We start from the raw sequence: 19,926 nt of genomic DNA, 5'->3' as shown, positions 1-19,926 counted from the left end.
CTGCCTCTTTATAAAAAACGGCCGTGATACGTCACACATACGTATATGATACGTCAGTGGTTCCGCCTCCTTTTTGGGCAGTAGTAGGCACTCGCCTTCAAAACGTGGAGACATTCTTGTTTACATCCCGCCGGTTTCTGTTTTATCGTCATTCAAGCAATAATTAGTTGTTCTGCTTCCACACCAGTTTGGCTTGATCGTGTGAATTTCAACGTGGTGTCTGCCTGCTGTTTATTAAACAGCAACGCCACGTTTTGGGGGCGATAAAGCACGCTAGCTCCCGGGTCAGCGACTCAGCGTGCTTAGTTTAACTTCAAATAACTTGGAACCCAGCGGCCGTTCCAGTCTTCACCACACTACTGCTTTACTTGTTCTATGAGGACAATGAGTGACGAGTCTGACGACAATGAGGCTGACGTTTCTCAAATGGAGACTGAAGAAGGACAAGGTATGTGGCGTCCTGACTGGGTTGGAATGTTGCTGTGTTTGCATGCTGCCATGTTTGTTGTTGTGCGTTACAGTCTGGGTTCCGGACTAGAGCGGACACGGAAACAGTTGTGTGAGTGCATGCATTTGTGTAGGCCCTATATGATAATTATAATTACCTAGTCTCGCGTAGCCAGACAACTATTCCACAATCTCTGTATGATGAAGCGTTTGGAAATCGCGGAGGCAACAGTCTGGTAACGCGAGACTAATAATGACCGGATCCAGTAGGCTGGCTCTAGACCGGAACTGAGAACTGATCTGCAAATAGAAAATTGGGGTCTGCAGCCAAATACATGTATATTAATTTGGGGTCCTTGACATGGATAAACAAAACGGTGAGCTCCATATGACATGGTAGCCTACATATCATCTTGTCCATTCTTTGAACATAGACTGGAGCACAGAAGACCTCCAGAAGCTCCTGAATTCCATTAAAGAGAACATCCCTGGTGTCTACCGAAAGTCTGCATACAACCAGGCACAGATGAGGATGGATTGGAGCCTTGTGGCTTTTCATCCATACTCTCCTGAAGAATGCAAAAATAAGTGGAAACAGATTTCACAGAAGGTAAGCAACACTTTGTTCCATGTTGTTTAAATTAGTGTGACTATGTAGCCACTTCAAAATTAGTTATTAGAATAACGATATTCTGACTTGGGAATCAGTCTTATAAATGGATATCAATTTCGCACAATGTTTTGAAACAATGACATTGCTTAGAATGTTAAAAAATATATATTACCCAGAATCCCTGATACATAGGCCTACTGCAGATACATCTGGCTACCAATATTGGTTATCTAAAATTCATGTACTACTGTATGTGATATATTATGTATGTGTGTGTGTGTGTATATATATATATATATATATATATATATATATATATATATATATATGTGTGTGTGTGTGACCTACTACTATTTTTCAAATATTTAGATTCGCAAGGTTCGAACACTCCCAGACCTCATTGACGAAGCAGAGGACGCCATAAGTAATGATAATACCAAGAACTATAAGGTAAGGAAAATATCACTGAGAATAAGTATGTAAGTATGAAGAGTGCTTGTCTCGTAAAGCCGACAACTAAAAGTCATGGTCAATGTCTTCTATCACAGTGGTTCTCAAAGGAATCCCCAGCTACATGAGGAGCAGTCTAGCCACTTTACCCATTTTATATTTTGGATATGCGAAACTAGCAGATATCCAAGCTTAGTTACAACCCATCATGATGCGACCACTGTGAGCTTGTGAATTAGCTATTTTAGAAAAATCGAGGGAAATTGTGAAAATAAAATCTCTTCAGAAGGGCGTGTACATGGCTAAATACTATACATTTGAGTGTCCTTGACACAGAACAGTTTGAGAACCACTGTTCTAGCTCTAGCACACTGAAGACATTGCAGTGATCCATTGTACAATGTAACATGCAAAAATAATATGACACACACCGAGCGTGTTTTTCGGATTTCTAGCTGTGTTTCTCCATTGGTTTTCCGAATGTATGATGGGGAATATCCAGAATAAGTTTTGTGAATACCACACAGATTCTGTACATTTATGCCCTCTTCTGCAGATACATCCTTCCTACCCAAAGAAACCCATGCCTCCGAACAGCATCTTTTTTAAGGAGAAACAGGCCAGCTTTAAGAAGAAATTCCCACACCTAAAATTCAGTGAGCTAATGAAGAAAGTGAATAAAAAGTACAAACTGCTTCCACCAGAAAAAAAGGTACCATTTTATATAAGGCGAAGAGGGTAATGCTAGAGAAATCTTTGAAGGTTTTGAGCTGGCATTGCATCCGGCAGGCGCGACATGACTTGGAAAGTGAAAATGTGTTTATGGTCAGTGTTGGGAAAGCTCTTTTCTTTATGAACTACTTCAGTTCACAGTTCAACATTTTTAAAATGAACTTGTTCAGTTCATAGTTCATCATTCAACATTTTGAACCAGAGTACATGGTTCCAAAAAATGAACTTTTATAGTTATTTTTCGTTCTTTTTTTTTCAACATTATTGCCACAGCCCATAGCCATATAAAATTCCTATTGGGAATGAAGTCCAAATTAATTCTGCTCTTTTGCAATGTGAAATGCCACCAAATTCTTAATCCTTGTTCTTGTTATTATGGGCCAACTTGTGAAAGCTGCATGCTTTTATTGTGAAGGCAAAAGTTTCTGAATGTTCTCACAGCCTGCATATCTTTAGAGGCAGCGGTGGCCGAACGGTTTGCGGAGCGGTCTTGATATCGGAAGGTCGCTAGTTCGTATCCCCGGACCGGCACGTTAAAATGACCACAGCTGAAGTGCCCTTGGACAAGGCATTGAACCTCTACCATGAAATGTTCTATGAGCAGGGCCTGGCTGTAAACAAGTTCTTGAGCTTAGTCCAGTAACCCTGGGTAAACATAGTACCTTTCCTTTCCTTTCCGTGTGCTGAAAATAGCTGCAAGCTCACAGTGCGTGGCGTTGTGAGCTTGTACAGTAGATCAGCTATTTTCAGCACGGGACACGTTGTATGTCAAAGAATAAATCGGGCATTACTGTGCTTCACTCACTGGGAGGGAGATGTCTTCGTTGGCCGTGATATAGACACATACCTCCTCGACGCAAAATTAACAAGCTATTGGAAGCTATTTTTCGTAGCACATTATGTTTAATCAAACAAGTTTCCTCAGTGTTTGGGTCGGGAGTCGGGATGTTCTGTGTCTGCTGTCTGCCTGCATGACAGGATCAGCAGTTGCACGCTGCGCGCTCCAGTGAAATTGTACGGCTGAGAAAGATTAGTTAATTTGTGTCGGATAAGGACTTATTGGTAGGTTTTCCGCTAGATATTAGGGACTGTTTAAGGAGGGTGTGTTTTAGTGCCGGGGATTTCGCCTGGAAGGCTCTATGGAAACACTCACTCTTGAACGAAGTTGAACGTGAGAAAGTGACGTTCACACACGCCAGAAATGAACGCGTTCACAATGACGTGATACAGTACAGTACAGTTCATGTTCATGTTCACTCAAAATATGAGCATGTTCGTGAACAATCGTTCTTTGAATGTGTTCAGGGACAACACTGTGTATGGTTGTCAGTAGGCTAATTTGGCATGTCTCGCATCATATCATATTGACACCACTAGAAAAGCTCAATCAAAAATGTCCTGTATTGAACATAAAAACTCAAAACATGTTTTCAAAATGATTGTGTTTGTGTTACATATTGGATGCTTACAACCTTGTCCAAATGTTACTCCACTTAATGTGTCACTCACTCTTTACTAATACCTGTATAAACACTGCTCTATATTCTCTAGGATTTTAACTAGGGCATTAAAACCTTTTATTTTCTGTTTTTGACCATAGGAGAAATATATAAATAAATTTAAACGTTCCAGCGAAGAATATGAAGACAAGCTGAAGCTTTTCAGGTAAACAAATGTCTTGTCGGTGTTGCAGTGCTTTCTGTCTGTCTGTGTTCTTCATTCTATCATTCTATTCTATGCCCGAGCAGACTGTACCTCCTGAGGAGGCTCAAGTCCTTTAATGTGTGTAGCAGGCAACTGAAAATGTTCTATCAGTCCGTGGTAGCCAGCATCCTATTTTATGCAGTGGTATGCTGAGGTGGGGGTATTAAGGCCTGGGAGCTGAACAAGCTCAACAAGATCACAAAGAAGGCCAGTTCTGTGGTGGGCCTCAGGATGGAGGGGCTGCAGAGGGGAGAATTGGGGACAAACTGATCTTCATGCTGACTCTATGGTGACTTACAGGACAGAGTGAGCTCCTTTAGCCATTAGCTCACCTTCCCTCCAAGAATGAACACGGAGCGCTATAGACTCTCCTTTCTGCCAACCGCCATCAGACTATACAACACATAAGGACCTGTGTCTGAAGTCTGTGGTCTTGTGATTATGTCCAATTGTGTTCCGTTTGTATTTTTACATTTTACATTACGCTGCTGTAGCGTATCAATTTCCCTGCGGGGACAATAAAGTACATCTCGTCTCATTCAAAGCTTTTATCTTTCAGGATGCAGTACTACGGTAAAGAGAAAAAGAGTGGTGTACGTGAAAAGAAATGTGTAAGTATGACAAAGTCATCCAAAGTAATCCATCGCTTGTACGTATTTTTATGATCCGATTCATATTCAAACTTCAGTGGACATTTCAATGGAGCAACTTGGAATACACTCAACCCATTCTGACCGGGCACCCATTTTGGTGTCAGCATCATGTCATGCTTTAGCTATTTAAAAATAGCAGATCTACAAGCTCATATCGCGCCACCGAGTGGCGCGATACGAGCTTGTAGGTCTGCTATTTTTGAAAGATCGAAGAGCGACTGACATTTTTAGAATCTGATCTCGGGTCAGAATGGGTTCATCAGACCAGTGTGTGTCCGGCGGAAACCTGGTATGAATCTGATCTCAGGTCAGAATGGGTTAAGTCAGGACATCTTCCTATAAGGCCTAATTTATACACCAGCATACGTTGGTGTTCCGCACAGTACAAGCTCACAACACTCATAAGATACACATGAATGTTCATAATTGCTCCCAAGTTGTCTCCCTGAATGTATAATAATTTGATATTGAATCAACAGCCTGCAGATCAGGAGGCAACTAAACCAACCACGCCTGTCAAACCTCCTCCGTAAGTCATTGCATCATTGCCTGCTCGCAATGATTTGACATAAATTTCAATTATTTGAGATAATCGCAATTTTTGTATGTATACATTATTCTGTTGAAAAATAGCAGTAATCATTTGTATATTTTAGTTACTAGACCAGAGCACCGGCCTAATTGGGAACGATGCAAGTTGAAAATGCATGCCCTATCCATAGAGTTAATAACGCCTAGAGTGGACACCGGAAATCCTGGGACATTCAGTTTTCCCTGCTTTTCCTGTGTTTGGAAATGAGCCCTTGCACTGTAGCATCCACAGGGACTCTGCATGTCTAGTAGGCACCTTATTTTTTTCCATTTTTTTCAGTTGTGCACTGTCACCTTCCCTTGACCCCACTTGAGGTCCCGATCCATAGATTGAGAACATCTGGGTTAGCCAAAACTTTGTAGCATTCACCGTCACAGAATTAAAGTGTACTAACACCACTGTCAACAAAAGTGTTTACTCTGTCCATTTCTGTTGATTATGAATTAATATTGACTGATAATGGATAACTCAACATTTCTATTTGTGTGGGTTTAGCAATAGCTACACCCTCTTCTGTAAGGATCAGTGGGCTGCCAGGAAGGGCATCACCAACTCAAATTTCATTGTTGTGTGTGGCGAGCGCTGGCGAGAAATGGATAAGGGAACGAAAGCCCAGTATCACCAGCGCTTCCGACAGGTTTGTCAAACTAGTGGTTCTCAAACATGGTGTACTTCTGCTTGAAAACCAAAACCTTAATATCTCTGCCGGGCCAAGAGGGAGCATTTGGAAAAGATTTTGTGCCAAGTTCCCCAATTTGAAAATATTTGCTTTTAATTTATTTTTAATTAATAGCGAAAATAGCCAATCTCAAAGCTCACAACATGTTGTACAGCGTCTCGTTGTGAGATGGAAAATTGGATATTTTAGACTGTTCCTCATTTTGCTTGGACCCCGATCCCACTTTGAGAATTAGTGTGTGAAACCATATCAAACACATACAGAGAAAGCACAATAAAGCAGGTTACTCGTTTCACATCTTGACCTTTATTCCAATTCATCATCACATAGCAGTAATGTATTACTGCTTACTTTGTTTTTAGATGAAAAATGAATACCAGCAGGATATAAGCGCTGAGGGCTGGAGAGTTAAGACAAGTGAGGTAAAAAAGCATCCTCTCATCTGCAAGTTTTCACTTTTACATTACAAAACTGAAACTGACTTGTGTACTAATGTTTACTAATACTGCTCTGTTGCTTCAAATTCATTTCTCAAACATTTCTGTTGCTCTTACAGAACTCTGTCATGCTTGCAGAAATGTTCCCAAATGAACCTAAGAAGCCGACTCAGTGAGTATAACTGAATCATATTGGAGCATTTAAAATGCTCCCTGAAGCCTGATTTATACTTGGCTCCTTTGTGTCGGGCTAAGTCAGTCAGTATAGCACTTGCCTTTGAACTGCAGGTTCATGGGTTCGATCCTGGGCACCGCCAACTTAACACTTTCCCTCCCATTCACGAGTTACACAAGGTAATTGATAAAGAACAGCTTCCCCTCCCGTTATGTTTTCATTGTTTAATTTGCTTATGCGGTTTCCATCGGACAGAGTGGGATATGTGACGCGTTCGGATGACGTCACCGGAAAAAGATCAGTTGCACTGGCTTGCTAAGGCTTCTGGGCGGCGCGCAACAGGAGCGTTCCTCCTCCAATCTTTGTTGTAAATCAGCAATTTGGATTATTTTTCAACACGATGACAAGCGATCACACCATTTAAGGCGGATTTTCATTAACCCATTCTGACCTGAGATCAGATTCATACGAGGTTTCCACTGGACACACACTGGTCTGACGAACCCATTCTGACCTGAGATCAGATTCTAAAAATGTCAGTTGTTCTTTTTTTCAAAAATAGCAGACCTACAAGCTCGTATCGCGCCACTCGGTGGCGCGATATGAGCTTGTAGATCTGCTATTTTTCAATAGATAAAGCATAACATGATGCTAACACCAAAATGGGTGCCCGGTCAGAATGGGTTAAACAGAATGATGATGTCGGCGGGGTGGTTCTTCAAACGTTAGTGAAAAACTAACCTTGCGGAATATGATTATTTAATCCCGCAGTCAAACTGTTAACATGAGTAGCACAGCTTGGGTAACTAAGTTGTGCGGTAAGCACTGCGGTAGGCGTTGCACTCCCAGGGGGTCTATTATATCATTCCCCATCCTTGCTGGCATTCTCCAAGGTGACACACTTGCCCCGTTTCCTATGTATTATTGTTGTTGATTATGTTCTTCGTATGTCCGTTGATACTATCAATGATAAGGGCTACCAACTAAACCCTAGGAGAAGCTCTCGTCATCCTGCTAAATACCTAACCGACACTGACTTCGCTGATGACATCACGCTTAATAATAATAATAATAATAATAATGGATTTTATTTATAATGCACTTTACATTCTAGTGAACCTCAAAGTGCTATCAGTCAATCATTGGAATACGCTCAGGCTCTCCTTCAGTCTCTTGAGCAGGCCGGTCTTTATCTCAACGAGACGAAAACTGAATACGTAAACATATGCAAATCCAACAATAACCACATTATAAAAACACTTAACAACACTCCTCTGAAACGGGTTAATGACTACAAGTATTTGCGTTCATATATATCTTCTTCCCAAAAGGACTTTCAAACTAGGAAGGGTATGGCCTGGTCAGCCTGCAATGACATGCATAAGATCTGGTCATCCCAGTTTAGTAAGATGTTAAAAGTAAAAATATTTAGGACGACCGTTGAGTCTATGGCTCCGAGACATGGACACTTTCAAAGAAACAAGATAATCGGTTGGATGGCACTTACACCGCCTTCTAATGAGAGCGCATAATCTGTCTTGGAAGAGCCACCCATCGACTAATCTAATATACGGCAACCTTCCCGTGTTTCTTCACTGGTCCGATCCAGAAGAGCGCAGTTTGCCGGCCACTGCTACAGAGCTGACAATGAGGTTATATCTTCCCTTCTTCTCTGGAGTCCTGCCTCAGGGCGGACCAGAGGTAGAAAGCTGTCGTTCCCTGATGTCATTGCTAGGGACACATGCTTCAGTAGGCAGGAACTGGGGGTGGCAATGAAGGACCGGTGCTTCAGTAGGCAGGAACTGGGGGTGGCAATGAAGGACCGGTGCTTCAGTAGGCAGGAACTGGGGGTGGCAATGAAGGACCGGTGCTTCAGTAGGCAGGAACTGGGGGTGGCAATGAAGGACCGGGAAGTCTGGCGTAGCATTGTGGAATCCCTGATCTAGACACGGTCGAAAGATTATGATGATGATGATGCATTGAAACATTTACTGACCCCCTCATTCTCAACTGATATTGATAATAATCCACTCCGACCTACTTACTTAGTCATGTGACACAAAAGAGTAAATGAAGTAATAGATAAATAAAATCATAATCTACTGAGATGTACAGCACATGTAGAGCACTGTAAATATTAGTTTATTATTTATTTTAATTATGAGTGTTGTTGCCTTAACAGGGCCATCCCCAGTGGGAATCTAACCCAGGCAGGACCTTCTAGCTGTGAGGTGACAGCGCCACCGTGCCCCCCTGCCTAAACTTATCTTAATCATCTTTCCTTCACACAGATCAGGCCATGTATTGTTCTGCAGAGAGCATATGGACCTCCTGAAGGCTGAGGTCCCAGAGATAACAAAGCGATTAAGCGTGGTTAGTCCATTGTGGCAGGCTCTCTGTTTAACTGACAAGACACACTACCGCAACATGGCTGCGGACAGCTTCATGAAGTACACTGTGGCGCTGAAGAAATGGTTCGAGGTATTGTATACAAGCCACGTTAACCACTTATACTTAGTTGTATGTCAAATTGCAAAAGATAGTTGATCTACAAGCTTGTAGATAGAGCTACATCTTTATCAGCGTTTTCTGATCTTTTACTGACACAATTTTTCAGAAATTGTCACCTGAGAAGAAGACTGAGTACCGCAAACATAAATTCCAGGTAACATTACTAGCACTTCATGATACTGTTGTTTGCAATGGTTTTCATGAAGTATTTTCTTAAAATTTTCTTTTGACTTATTTTTTGCAGAATTGTGAAATCATTGACTTGGACATAGAGGCAATGAGGAAAAGCAGACCAAAAAGAAAAAGGGTTCCCGAAAAAGCTGAAAACGAGAACTTGAACATACCATCTGTAAGTTGAAAATATGTAGTAGGACAACGCTCTTCAGCCGTAGTGCATGTCCAAAAAACATTTAAGTAAAGACGGGTCATGTCCGCACACAGTATAATGCTCCTCCCAAACACATTGAGTGCCGCCTGGTGGACAAAAGTGGTGGTTCTGGGTGCCGAGTGATTTTAGGCTATTCCACTATGAAGCGCATCCGGTTTTGGCGTCTATCTTGAATGCTAAAATATTCGCGTCAATGCTACTGAGCTAAAATCACGCTCACCAGATAATCAGAAAAGACCTCCGAACATCGCCAATCTGTTCAACACCACGGACAGCGCATTAGTTTCTGAGAAAAAGGCCTTCAAAGACGCGGCCTAACACAGAAGCAAATGGCTATTGACAAAGAAAATCCGTGTGGGCGGGGCCATGGCAACCTTGCTTAGCAACCAGAGCGTTTCCAAAAATGAAACGTAGCGAGGCAATGTTGTAGCGATATCAAACGCCTCGAGACGAGCCTGCTCGTCCTCTGTATCAGGCATAATTCATTGATATGACAGTTATACTCGTCCTATGTGTTAATCAATACACAAATCAGACCAATCGGTATGTGAATGTCAATCAGTGGATGTGTCAATGGGGATCCACATGAATAATGTAAGGGACAGTGCCACGATTTTGGTACTTTTTTCGTTAACAGACGTGGCTTTTGACGTGTCGAGACCAAGACCATGCATCTCCCATCACATCCCATTCGACCAATTTACTTCAAACTTGCCGTGGTGTGCTGTCAAACGGTTGTCAAGAACCAAAAAATGGCGGCTGTCTGTTAACTGTCTGCACGTATGTTATTAGTACTGTGGTAACGGGGACAGCACTGGGTACAGCACTGGGTACAGCGAGTACTCTGACAACAGGTATTGTATTGTCATCTTTTTGCAATTCTGCACCACAACACATCATGTTAATTTGTTTAACATCTCTCATAGGATTCAGAAGATGAGGACTACAGCTGCAGCAGTGACGATGAAGAGTATGAGTCAACCGAGGTTAGAATATTAAAACACTGCCTCCATTTTGCAACCTTCCATTATAGGGCTGGAAAAACATCTGAACATACGACCTGTATATAGAAACTGACACTTAAAATCAATAACCAACTTAATCTTAAGGCTAATCAAATAACCGAGAAGCAGGGTCTCATTTATATTGATTCTATTGTTTTTTTTATGATCAATAATGTTGGTTCTGTTGATACATAGGATGAGGATGATGAGGAGGAGGAAGAGGATGGGATGATGTTTGAGACCTGCTAACATAACGGACATGATGGAGATCCCTCGCACCAACTGTTCAGAAGTGGACTTTGATTTTGGGAGAATTGCTTCTTCTCCTTCAGTCTCCATTAATGATATAACATTAATATACCATAGGCCTAAACAAATATCTATAAATGACACCAAGTCTCTGTAATACGTACGTACATACGTACGTGCGTAATCCACGTAACTCGAGAACCATTCACCCCGTTCGGATATCCGGTTGGTCCAGAACCAGCACAAAAGCCTCTGCCCCTGGCTCTGGACCTGATCACCCCTATATCTCCATATAAGGAGCTGGCCTATTCTAACATAACAATCTTATCTGATATCTGCATAGACTCCATTATTGGGCATGCCTGACAAAGAACTCCACATATGGGCATAAATGGGACTGTGTGGGGCATGGCATTTCCAGAAGTAAGAGTGGTGACACGGTTTGATCTCTCCACAAAGCGGGGTGCTATGGGCTATATAGTTCCAAACATTGGAACTATCTCATTGAGATAGAATGAGCACAAACGCATTCCATTGTTACGATGGGAGTTCAACGCTAATGTCGCCACTGTCTTACTAGATTACTCTGGGCATTTCCAACTTTCATTGTTCCAAGTAGGCACTGCTCTAGTTAGTATAAAAACAAAAGACAGCTTTTTTTCAAGTTTGGTGGGGGGCCGTGCCGTGTTAAGTGGTCAGGTGAAATGGGTGCGCCTTAAAGATATTCAAGATTTTACAAGTTGTCCTAATTTTAAACGTAATTTTATTTAGGTTCTTCACAGGCACATTTTTTTTTATTTTAGTTAAAAATCCGTTATTTGGGTTTAGTGACCGTATGAGAAATGTGCCATGATTATTGCTCGATCTATCAAGCCGTTTTATGTTTGTGAAAGGACTTGTTTTTGACTTGCTTTTCAGCTCACTTTCATTTGTTTCAGGTGTATTATAAATAAACTGAATGTGGAACTTTTTTTCTTTTTGAAAGTATATCCAAATGTACATTTGTATGATATAATAAACAAAGACTGGCTTTTGTAATAATTTCTTGTATGGTGTGATTAGTTGAATCGTTGAAACGATTTAGTCACATTCACAGCCACAGTTTATTATGACGTGAATCCAGTCGTTTTCAGGTGATACAACAAGTCTATACAAAGTAATGACAATAAAAGCTACTGCGGACGAATATCAGGTCACGTGAGCAGTGTCTGGATGATCAAATGCATGCTACTGCTGGAGTTCACTGAGGAGATCTGGAGCATTACAGCATAAACCCCGACCCGTGTAGCGATCGATTGCTACTGCCTGAACTCTGGTATAAAGATGGATGCTTGCCGAATTAGGTAAATAAACACAATTACCAATCTGCAGAAATGCGACCTCATAATGTTATTTCGTGGATTGTTCGGATCTAGACTCTAGTGATATAAGCGTCGTTTGATGTGGGGAGAGAGTTGTCCGAACAGCCGCAGTGCAGCAGTGTTGTACGACAGGGTTGTGTGTTGGACAAGCTTTGAGTCAAACAAAACCAATTCACTGATCTGCTACAATGTAACTGATCTCTTAATGTAACGAACGACTCGGTTGGACACATTTAAAACCGTCATGTAAATCGTTTTGGATCCTTGTTTGCTTGCAGGGTTACACGCAAAATACACATGTTGACATTTTAACGTGTGTCTATTCTTGGCGTATATGTTTCATGTAGCCTGTCCATCGATGGCCATGCTCTTTGTTTTGTTTAGCAAGATTTTAGCTAAGCTACTTTTGTCATCAGACATTATTAGCAATGTAGTCATCTGTTTAACGTGATTTGTGTGCGATGTCGGCGCTGGTGTGTTTCGATAGAAATGATGCAGTTCTGTGACAGCGATCTAACTGCTCATTCTTTTGTGTTATTAGAAGGTTATAAACGTGGAGAGTCTGGAATCCACTCCCTCGCAGTATTTAACGTGCAGTTTGTAAGTACATCACGTTTCACAGACCACGCACCTACACACTAAAATCCTCAGTGTTATGACAGTACAGCACATAGGCAATTTGGTTCAATTTTTTTACACACTCGCAAATGGCTAAGGGGTTTACCCATTTGTACTCTCTTACAGCTAAATGAACCCCCATGAGTGAGTGTACACTGTACACTGTCTGACCATTTTGTTTACGCTACAATTATGTTAACTGTCTATCTGCTATTCTCTTGCTTCAGCCCTGTCTTGGCCAATGCTTGCTGCGCTACAGCATGACCACAGCAGTGTTGGCTGATCTTGTAGTTCTGGCAAATGAAAATGGAGGAGGTTTCAATGTCCAGCCTGGACAACAGCAAACTGGAGGTACAGTGTGCAGAGCTGTTGCATACAAATTGAATGAGTGGCAAGTTGTGCAACAATAACACAATGTTTTTTGACTGTGTAATGGCAATGATCCTAAATGTTTCAAACCGGTTCTAGTGTTGTTGGTATAACTTCCAAATGTTTCCTACCCTGGCTCTCGACTGGCTGTCTGCCTGCCAGAGTCTAGCTCAGGACATCCTGTCTGACTTGGTGGAGGATGCGTGCCTTGGCCTGTGCTTTGAGGTCCACAGGGCTGTCAAACAAGGCTACTTCTTCCTGGATGACACGGACCAAGAAAGCATGAGGGACTTTGGTAAGCTCGAAGACATTGCGTGTGCCTGGTAATCTAAAGGGCGCATTCAATTACTCCTACCACCCTTTCTGGCCTTATTTCAAGTTTGTTGTCACATCACAAGACCACAGGTGTGTGGGTGAAGTTATTGTCCGTACAAGCTTCAACAAATTGCAGTCTAAAGGATAATCAGGGGAAAATGTCAAATAACATCACAATATCAAATACCTGTAGATTTATTGGTCTTAGTACCTCAGTCTGGTGCAAGTAGAGACATCACTTAGCCATAGCAATATACAAACAGTAGATATTTCCCACCGGGGAAATTAAGTTACCAGTGGCAGTTCAGCAGTAAGGAAAAAAACAGGACAGATACAAATAAATGGGATAACAGCTAAGGGCTGCAAATAAAAAATACTAATAGTAATCATAGATTTCAAAATCACACTAGTGTGAAGTGAGGAGGGCTCTTATCATACATCATCACATTCCGTGCTCAGCCAATCAAATCATTACATTCCGTGAGACACCCAGCTGGGCATAGGAGGGGCCACTCAAAAAGAGAGAAAAATCACACTTGTGTGAAGTGAGGGGCGCTCTTAGCGTCAAACATCAGTATACATCACATTCCGTGCTCAGCCAATCAAATCATCTCAAATTTGGTAAATTTATATAACGCCTTTATTCAAGGTGCTTTTCATAGATTGTGCATTACATTCACCCATACACCGATGGGGGTGGAAACCATGCAAGGCACCAATCTGCACATCGGATGCAATTAGGGGTTCAGGGTCTTGCTCAAGGACACTTCAACACTAACTCTGGTAGAGCACGGGATCGAACTGGTAACCTCACGGTTCCCATCCAGCTCTACCGGCACTCTACACCTGAGCCACTGCCGCCCACAAAGCTGGGCGTAGGAGGTGCTTAGCCAATAACATCGTCTCAAATTTGGTACACACAAAGCTGGGCAAGTGGGAATAGGAGTGCCCCTCAAAAAAGGTCAGCAGGCTGCAGAAACAAACTTGCCTGGTTCACTGCACTATAGTTTAAAAAAATAACACCTGTGTGAAGTGAGGGGCGCTAATATATTATGTAATGATGATGGAAAACAAACAGTGCCAACACAAACATTAAAACGCCATTAACAATAGAGACAATATGACATGAATTTTCCCTTCATTGTCAATGGCGCTTACAAAACAAACATTGAACTAAAGACAAACATTAAACCTGCATATAGGAGAGGCTAGCACCCCTCAAAAAAATAAGAAAATAAATATATACATAGCTATATAAAATATTTTGTTAGATGTGGCTACAGGGTTGAGAGAGGTGGGTTGTATTTGAATGCTATTGCACCATCCTTTTCAAACCTCCAGAAATAGTGGACCAGCCAGGGGTGGATGTGTTCGGCCAGGTGTACAACCAGTGGAAGAACAAGGAGTGTGTTTGTCCCAACTGCAGCCGCAGCATCGCTGCCTCGCGCTTCGCTCCTCACCTGGAGAAATGCTTGGGCATGGGACGCAACAGTAGCCGCATAGCCAACCGCAGGTACATCAGCAGACCAAAATATATCTAAATGTTTTTTGTTTTTTTTGGCTTTCGCCTTTATTTTTTTTATTTTTTTATGGAGGGACAGACAGTAGGCTGACAGGAGATGACATGCAGTAAAGGCCGTCAGGATCGGGAGTCGAACCCGCGGCACACTGCCAGACTGGATTACCAGCCAAGGTGCCTGGACCGCTGAGCCACGGCCCAGGCCTGACCAACATATATATATATATATATATATGTATGTGTTGAGTCGGTCGGACCCACGGTTGTCCAGAGCCGCCACAAAACTGACAAAAGGCCACTGCCTGGGCTCTGGACAGGGCCCCTGCCTGCCCAGGCTCTGTATATATGGAGCTGGCCTGTTCTCACATCACGACAATGATGTTCTGACATCTGCATAGACTCCATATTTGGGCATGCCTGACAAAGAACTCTATATATGGGCATAAACAGACATAACTAGAAATGCACTCTGTCGAGGTGCAAACCTGCGCCTTGCACACAGGTAGGCCATACATGGCCTACTTGTGCGCAAGCAGAGCGCGCAAGTACTGCTACTAACTAATGTCTATTGCAACTGCTGTTCTGAATCCTTTAGACCATATACCTACCTTGAAGCGTACCTTAGTTAAGTCACCATCAACAGCCAATAAGGGACCACCATTCTTACCCACACACACACACACACACATACATACTATACTGTACGTTACCTTTTACCCACCGAACATTGAAACTTATCTTAATTACGTCACCATCAACAGCCAATTATAACCATGCATACCATACCACACTTTCGGACCAGCCGACCACAGTATTTGCTCGCTCTGTTGCGCAAGTGATAACTGGGTGGGCTATGCATTTCCAACTTGCATCGTTCCAAGTAGGCCAGTGCCCAATGGGCACCGCTCTAGTTTATATAATGGATAGATCAATTATCTGGGATATTCTAATGGATCCAATGCATTTAGTCACGATCTCTTTTAAATACTTTTATTGGTTAAATATCTATAAAACCCACAGCCTTATACACTTTCACTGTAAGCATGAAAATCTACAAGATTTAGTGCATTACGTTATGATAAAAAACATTGAAAATATGGAGATACAAGCTTTCTGCCTGACAGCAACGATATGCGACTCTGGCACTGTCAGTGTTGCAGAGGTATACTGCTTCTCATGAATGTATATTTTATTTGTTGTTGCGGCTGTGTCCGTGTTTGACTTCGTGACGGCGATTGATAGTCAAAGCATGCAGAGGGAAATTGCTGCAGTTGCACTTGCCTGTTATAGAGCCATCAGCCATGCATCATTTATGTATAATTCAGATATGAATGTTCAAAATCAGGACGTGGCAGTTGTAGACAAAAAACATACAATTGAAATCATAATCATGCCTTATCATGTTATAGCTGATTATTGCTGAGTCATTGCGTCCCCTCTCCTCTCTCTCTTGCTCTCTACAGAATAGTCACTGGTAATAACACCAACAATAAGTCGGAGAGTGACCAAGAGGATAATGATGACGTTAATGACAATGATTGGTCTTATGGTGCAGAAAAGAAAGGTAATGCCAACACCAACAAAGGTAACACCTTTTCTTTTTTTCTTTCATGTGTATATCATCCATATCTCTGTTGCCCGAAATCTAAACTTATGGTGTTTTTCTTTTACAGCCAAGAAAAGGAAATCTGACAAGGTACTGTCATGTTCACTGAAAAAGCCTGTTGGCACAGTGCGTCCTTTGATCTGGGGAATGTTGCATTGCCTTTCGATGACAGCTTTATCTAGTTGCCCCACTTTACTGCAGAATGAAATCCTTTGCCCTGTCATGTATCCAGCATCACATCAAAGCCGGAGTGTGAAAGAATAATGCCATTCCTTCTGTAGACAACCAAGACATTATAACCCTAAGAGAAATCTTAAGTCGTCTTAAGAGTTCTCTTAGGGTTATAATGCCAAATGCATTTTCGAAATCACCATGAATCTAACTATATTAAATACACAACAATGTTGTATTCCTCTAAATGTTTGCACAAAAAAACTGTTTGCACATTGTTTTGTTTAGTATTTTAACTGTTCGCTTCTCTTCCTACCTCAGAATCCAAACTCACCTAGAAGATCCAAATCATTTAAGCATAAGAGTGGTAAGTTAAATTATCTTTCACATTAATATACGATGACGTCTGTAGTTTTGTACAACAATAGAGTGTTGATTTTTATCTTATTTTAATTACCTTTTGTTGTTGTTTCAATGTCGGTTCAACAATGCATTTTAAGTTATATTTGCAGTTTTCCCCCATAATGCATTATAATATGCTCCACCCATTTGATACTTTGTTCAAGTTTAAACAAACTTCAGTTTAGAGGAACAATATTATGCTATTTATGTACATTTCAGTTAATTGTTGATGGTTGTCATAGTCTATAGAAACATCAATACAATAATACATGTTTATATAGAAAATTCCACTTTCTGTGTACTTTGGCCTTTCTTTGTTTTCCTATATAATGTATACATGTAATGGGCAAGAGTCTGGTGTACCCTTGCATTCTGTGGTTGCCATTACATTAACCTGATTCAGTATTTCTGAAGGCAAGAGTGCTGTTGTTCCATAAACACAGCAAAACAAGGACAGAGTCACAGCCACTGAAGATAGTAGCTAATAACAGCTTGAAGTAAGGATTGTAGTTTCACATTAAGAGATGTGACCAGTGGCAAATGTGAGGCCCAACATCCTGACTGCAAATAACCCTCACTTCATTCCTGTCACATTATCACACTATTATGCTGTTGTGACTATTATTATGATTGCTTTAACTTGTTTGATGTGTTTTAAGCCTAATTTATACTCTGTATTATGATAGTGTCACTTGCTGAAAATCACTGATTGAACATAAGATTTTCAAACCAACAAGCAATTTGTGAAGCGTTGTTGGCTTGAAAGACGGTTATTTTCAGCAAGCAACACTGTCATGTGGCGGGGGACTGGGAGTATGAATTGAGCTTCACCATTGATCGTCTATAGCAGTTGATCAGGTCAGGTAGAGACTGAATGTACTCGGTCTCTAGAAGTTATAATAAGTCATTTGTACCCCCCCACTCCCCCCCACCCCCAAGGCATGATGGGCCCCAGACGGCGTATGGAAAACCAGGAGAGCCCACGTATGCTGATGAAAGATGAAGCGTTCCCCCAGTAACACACAAACTCCCACAAGCGCACAAAACTGTCACATGTGTATGTTGACACACACACACACACACACACACACACACACACACACACACACACACACACACACACACACACACACACACACACACACACAGAGAGGGGAAGACCAATAGCACTTCACTCTTTATTATTATTTTGTTAAATGGATGGACATTGATGTTTTAGGTGACATCTACGGTGTTTGCGGTTCTGCAGAAGCAGTCCAGACCTTCCACAGTATACTTGACGCATTTTGTTGTTTTCACAAAATAATTGTACCAACACTCATTGTTTTTTTTTTTCTCTTTACAGTTCATTTTGTTATGTATATTATTTGCTGGAGTCCAAAATAAAAGAATAGCGCCATAGAGCTTTTCACTGCACAGAGACTGATGTAGGTCGAAGACAAACAGTGGCCAGATGGTGGCAGCTGATAAAAGAGCTAATCATGTAAGTGTTCACATAGAGTAATTAGGAATTATGTCAACTTTAATTTTCTTACAATTTCAGGTCTCTTTTTAATGACAGAATTATGATAAGTGGTCACATTACAGACAATCATGAGTAATGATTGGTCTTTTATTTTCTCATTCATCCAGTCAATATCTTGACTCCAGCCAATTCATTAATTCATTAATACAGTGTACATGAGAAGGAACTCTATCAGTTGTTGTTCACCTGTGGAAACACATTTATTTTGAAACCCTCAGCAAACAAACCCACCTTACTCTACAAGCAGGTATTTGCTAAGAAAAGCGGGTTTATATAGTTTCATTTTTCAGTGGATCGTTGGGCTTGTTTTCTAGCATTCAAAAATGTCTTTGTATCTTGTGTTTACATTGTAAAGGGTTACATGTATCCTCGGTGTGATGTGATAGTGTAAATATTCCAATAGTTGAATTGCTGCTATCCTGGCTCAGTTTTGTTCATCTGTCTAGCATAATAAATGATTTGTTACCTGTGCTATGGTGTGCTATTAATTCAACTCAATGCAATCTGTGTGCATGTTATGTACAGCGAGTGTAGATTCCTGTTTAACCAGTGAGAGCAATGAGCCTCAGTACCTCATCCGAATTACTTCCATAATTAACAACCAAGCAAATTGACCTGCAGAGCAGTTTGCCACTAGAGGGGGCTATTGGATTAGGGTCAGATATTGCAGGTCATACAGGCCGTTTAATGACGATTGACAATCATAATGGTAATATCACACACTGACACACACACACACACACACTAGTTATCTGTCTCTATGGGAGGCATAGTCTAGGCCTAGGGAGAAAATAAAGGGACATGAGATGGCAGGATTTTGAAAGCAAAATGACTTGAAATAATTGATCATTACAGTAGATGTCCCTTTCCTGAACTTTTTCCTGAAGTTTGAACCATTCATTTAATCTGCATGGGGTTTTGGCCCTGGGGTAACTTAAGTAAATGTGCAAGTTGTAATTGTATTAGACTATGTATGTGTTGTCATAGATATGATATCGTAATTTGTATAGTAATTTGCAAGTCTTCCAAAATGTGACATTCATTTGGAGAAAGTGATGTCTGCTCTTAATTAAAAAATGACTTGCAGCACACAGTTAAATCAAAAAATTGTGTCACTGAGAAAAATCGAATTGTGTCACTTTGAGAAAACTATAACTGCTTTGCCTATAGGTTCTTTAAGTGGGTTCTTGAAGGAGTTCCACAAGGTCCCCAACTAAATGTGTTAATAAAACATCAAAATCCGTTTTACCCCATCTTTAACCTGATATACAAGCCCACCTGATATCATATTGTACGTCTCAAGGTGGACCCTCTTGTAAACAAGTGTAATGCTTTATTGGGTCGTCCACTCAGTTAACAGTCTTTGTATTGAGTTGTGCTTGAATTGTACTGTAATTCTGCAAACT

The 19,926-nt window shown here is 41.2% G+C and overlaps 2 protein-coding genes across 4 annotated transcripts in view; both read left to right on the top strand.

The window, feature by feature from the left end:
* The first annotated feature begins 121 nt into the window (after window positions 1-121).
* The window catches only part of LOC310874993 (nucleolar transcription factor 1-like), a 499,750-nt gene continuing 479,945 nt past the window's right edge, over window positions 122-19,926 (top strand). The window contains exons 1-15 of one of the 2 annotated variants that reach the window (XR_014570603.1): window positions 122-448; window positions 882-1,057; window positions 1,430-1,510; window positions 2,067-2,222; window positions 3,843-3,907; window positions 4,506-4,557; window positions 5,079-5,128; window positions 5,687-5,828; window positions 6,233-6,292; window positions 6,427-6,479; window positions 8,774-8,963; window positions 9,100-9,147; window positions 9,238-9,342; window positions 10,308-10,367; window positions 10,581-11,066. Coding sequence is in view for 1 of the 2 variants with exons in the window: in XM_083787984.1 (XP_083644110.1) it covers window positions 376-448; window positions 882-1,057; window positions 1,430-1,510; window positions 2,067-2,222; window positions 3,843-3,907; window positions 4,506-4,557; window positions 5,079-5,128; window positions 5,687-5,828; window positions 6,233-6,292; window positions 6,427-6,479; window positions 8,774-8,963; window positions 9,100-9,147; window positions 9,238-9,342; window positions 10,308-10,367; window positions 10,581-10,634 (1,365 nt within the window). In the remaining variant the exon portion in view is untranslated. Of the gene's footprint in view, window positions 449-881; window positions 1,058-1,429; window positions 1,511-2,066; window positions 2,223-3,842; window positions 3,908-4,505; window positions 4,558-5,078; window positions 5,129-5,686; window positions 5,829-6,232; window positions 6,293-6,426; window positions 6,480-8,773; window positions 8,964-9,099; window positions 9,148-9,237; window positions 9,343-10,307; window positions 10,368-10,580; window positions 11,663-19,926 lie in introns of those variants that run through there. The other variant, XM_083787984.1, reaches the window with a different exon arrangement.
* Window positions 11,864-18,991, top strand: atxn7l3b (ataxin 7 like 3b). Of its 2 annotated transcripts, none has more exons than XM_083787986.1 (9): window positions 11,864-11,977; window positions 12,537-12,595; window positions 12,841-12,964; window positions 13,145-13,277; window positions 14,639-14,810; window positions 16,280-16,380; window positions 16,490-16,512; window positions 16,915-16,960; window positions 17,935-18,991. In XM_083787986.1, the coding sequence occupies exons 3-9, from the start codon at window positions 12,914-12,916 to the stop codon at window positions 18,012-18,014; spliced, it is 606 nt and encodes a 201-aa protein (XP_083644112.1). In that variant the 5' UTR covers window positions 11,864-11,977; window positions 12,537-12,595; window positions 12,841-12,913; the 3' UTR covers window positions 18,015-18,991. The 2 variants fall into 2 exon arrangements, with proteins under 2 accessions (XP_083644112.1, XP_083644111.1); XM_083787985.1 differs by having other exon boundaries at window positions 16,280-16,401.

Source organism: Protomyctophum parallelum, assembly GCF_964188405.1.
Source record: "Protomyctophum parallelum genome assembly, chromosome: 17".
NCBI classification, from domain to species: Eukaryota; Metazoa; Chordata; class Actinopteri; order Myctophiformes; family Myctophidae; genus Protomyctophum; species Protomyctophum parallelum.
This window is presented reverse-complemented; position numbering and strand designations above follow the sequence as displayed.

Excerpts from the sequence above, each read along its gene's own strand:
- atxn7l3b (XM_083787985.1), top strand. The coding sequence starts at position 12,914 with ATGAAAATGGAGGAGGTTTCAATGTCCAGCCTGGACAACAGCAAACTG. Across the intron at positions 13,278-14,638 it reads AGAAAGCATGAGGGACTTTG|AAATAGTGGACCAGCCAGGG; the intron begins GTAAGCTCGAAG and ends TCAAACCTCCAG. Across the intron at positions 16,402-16,489 it reads TAATGCCAACACCAACAAAG|CCAAGAAAAGGAAATCTGAC; the intron begins GTAACACCTTTT and ends TTTCTTTTACAG.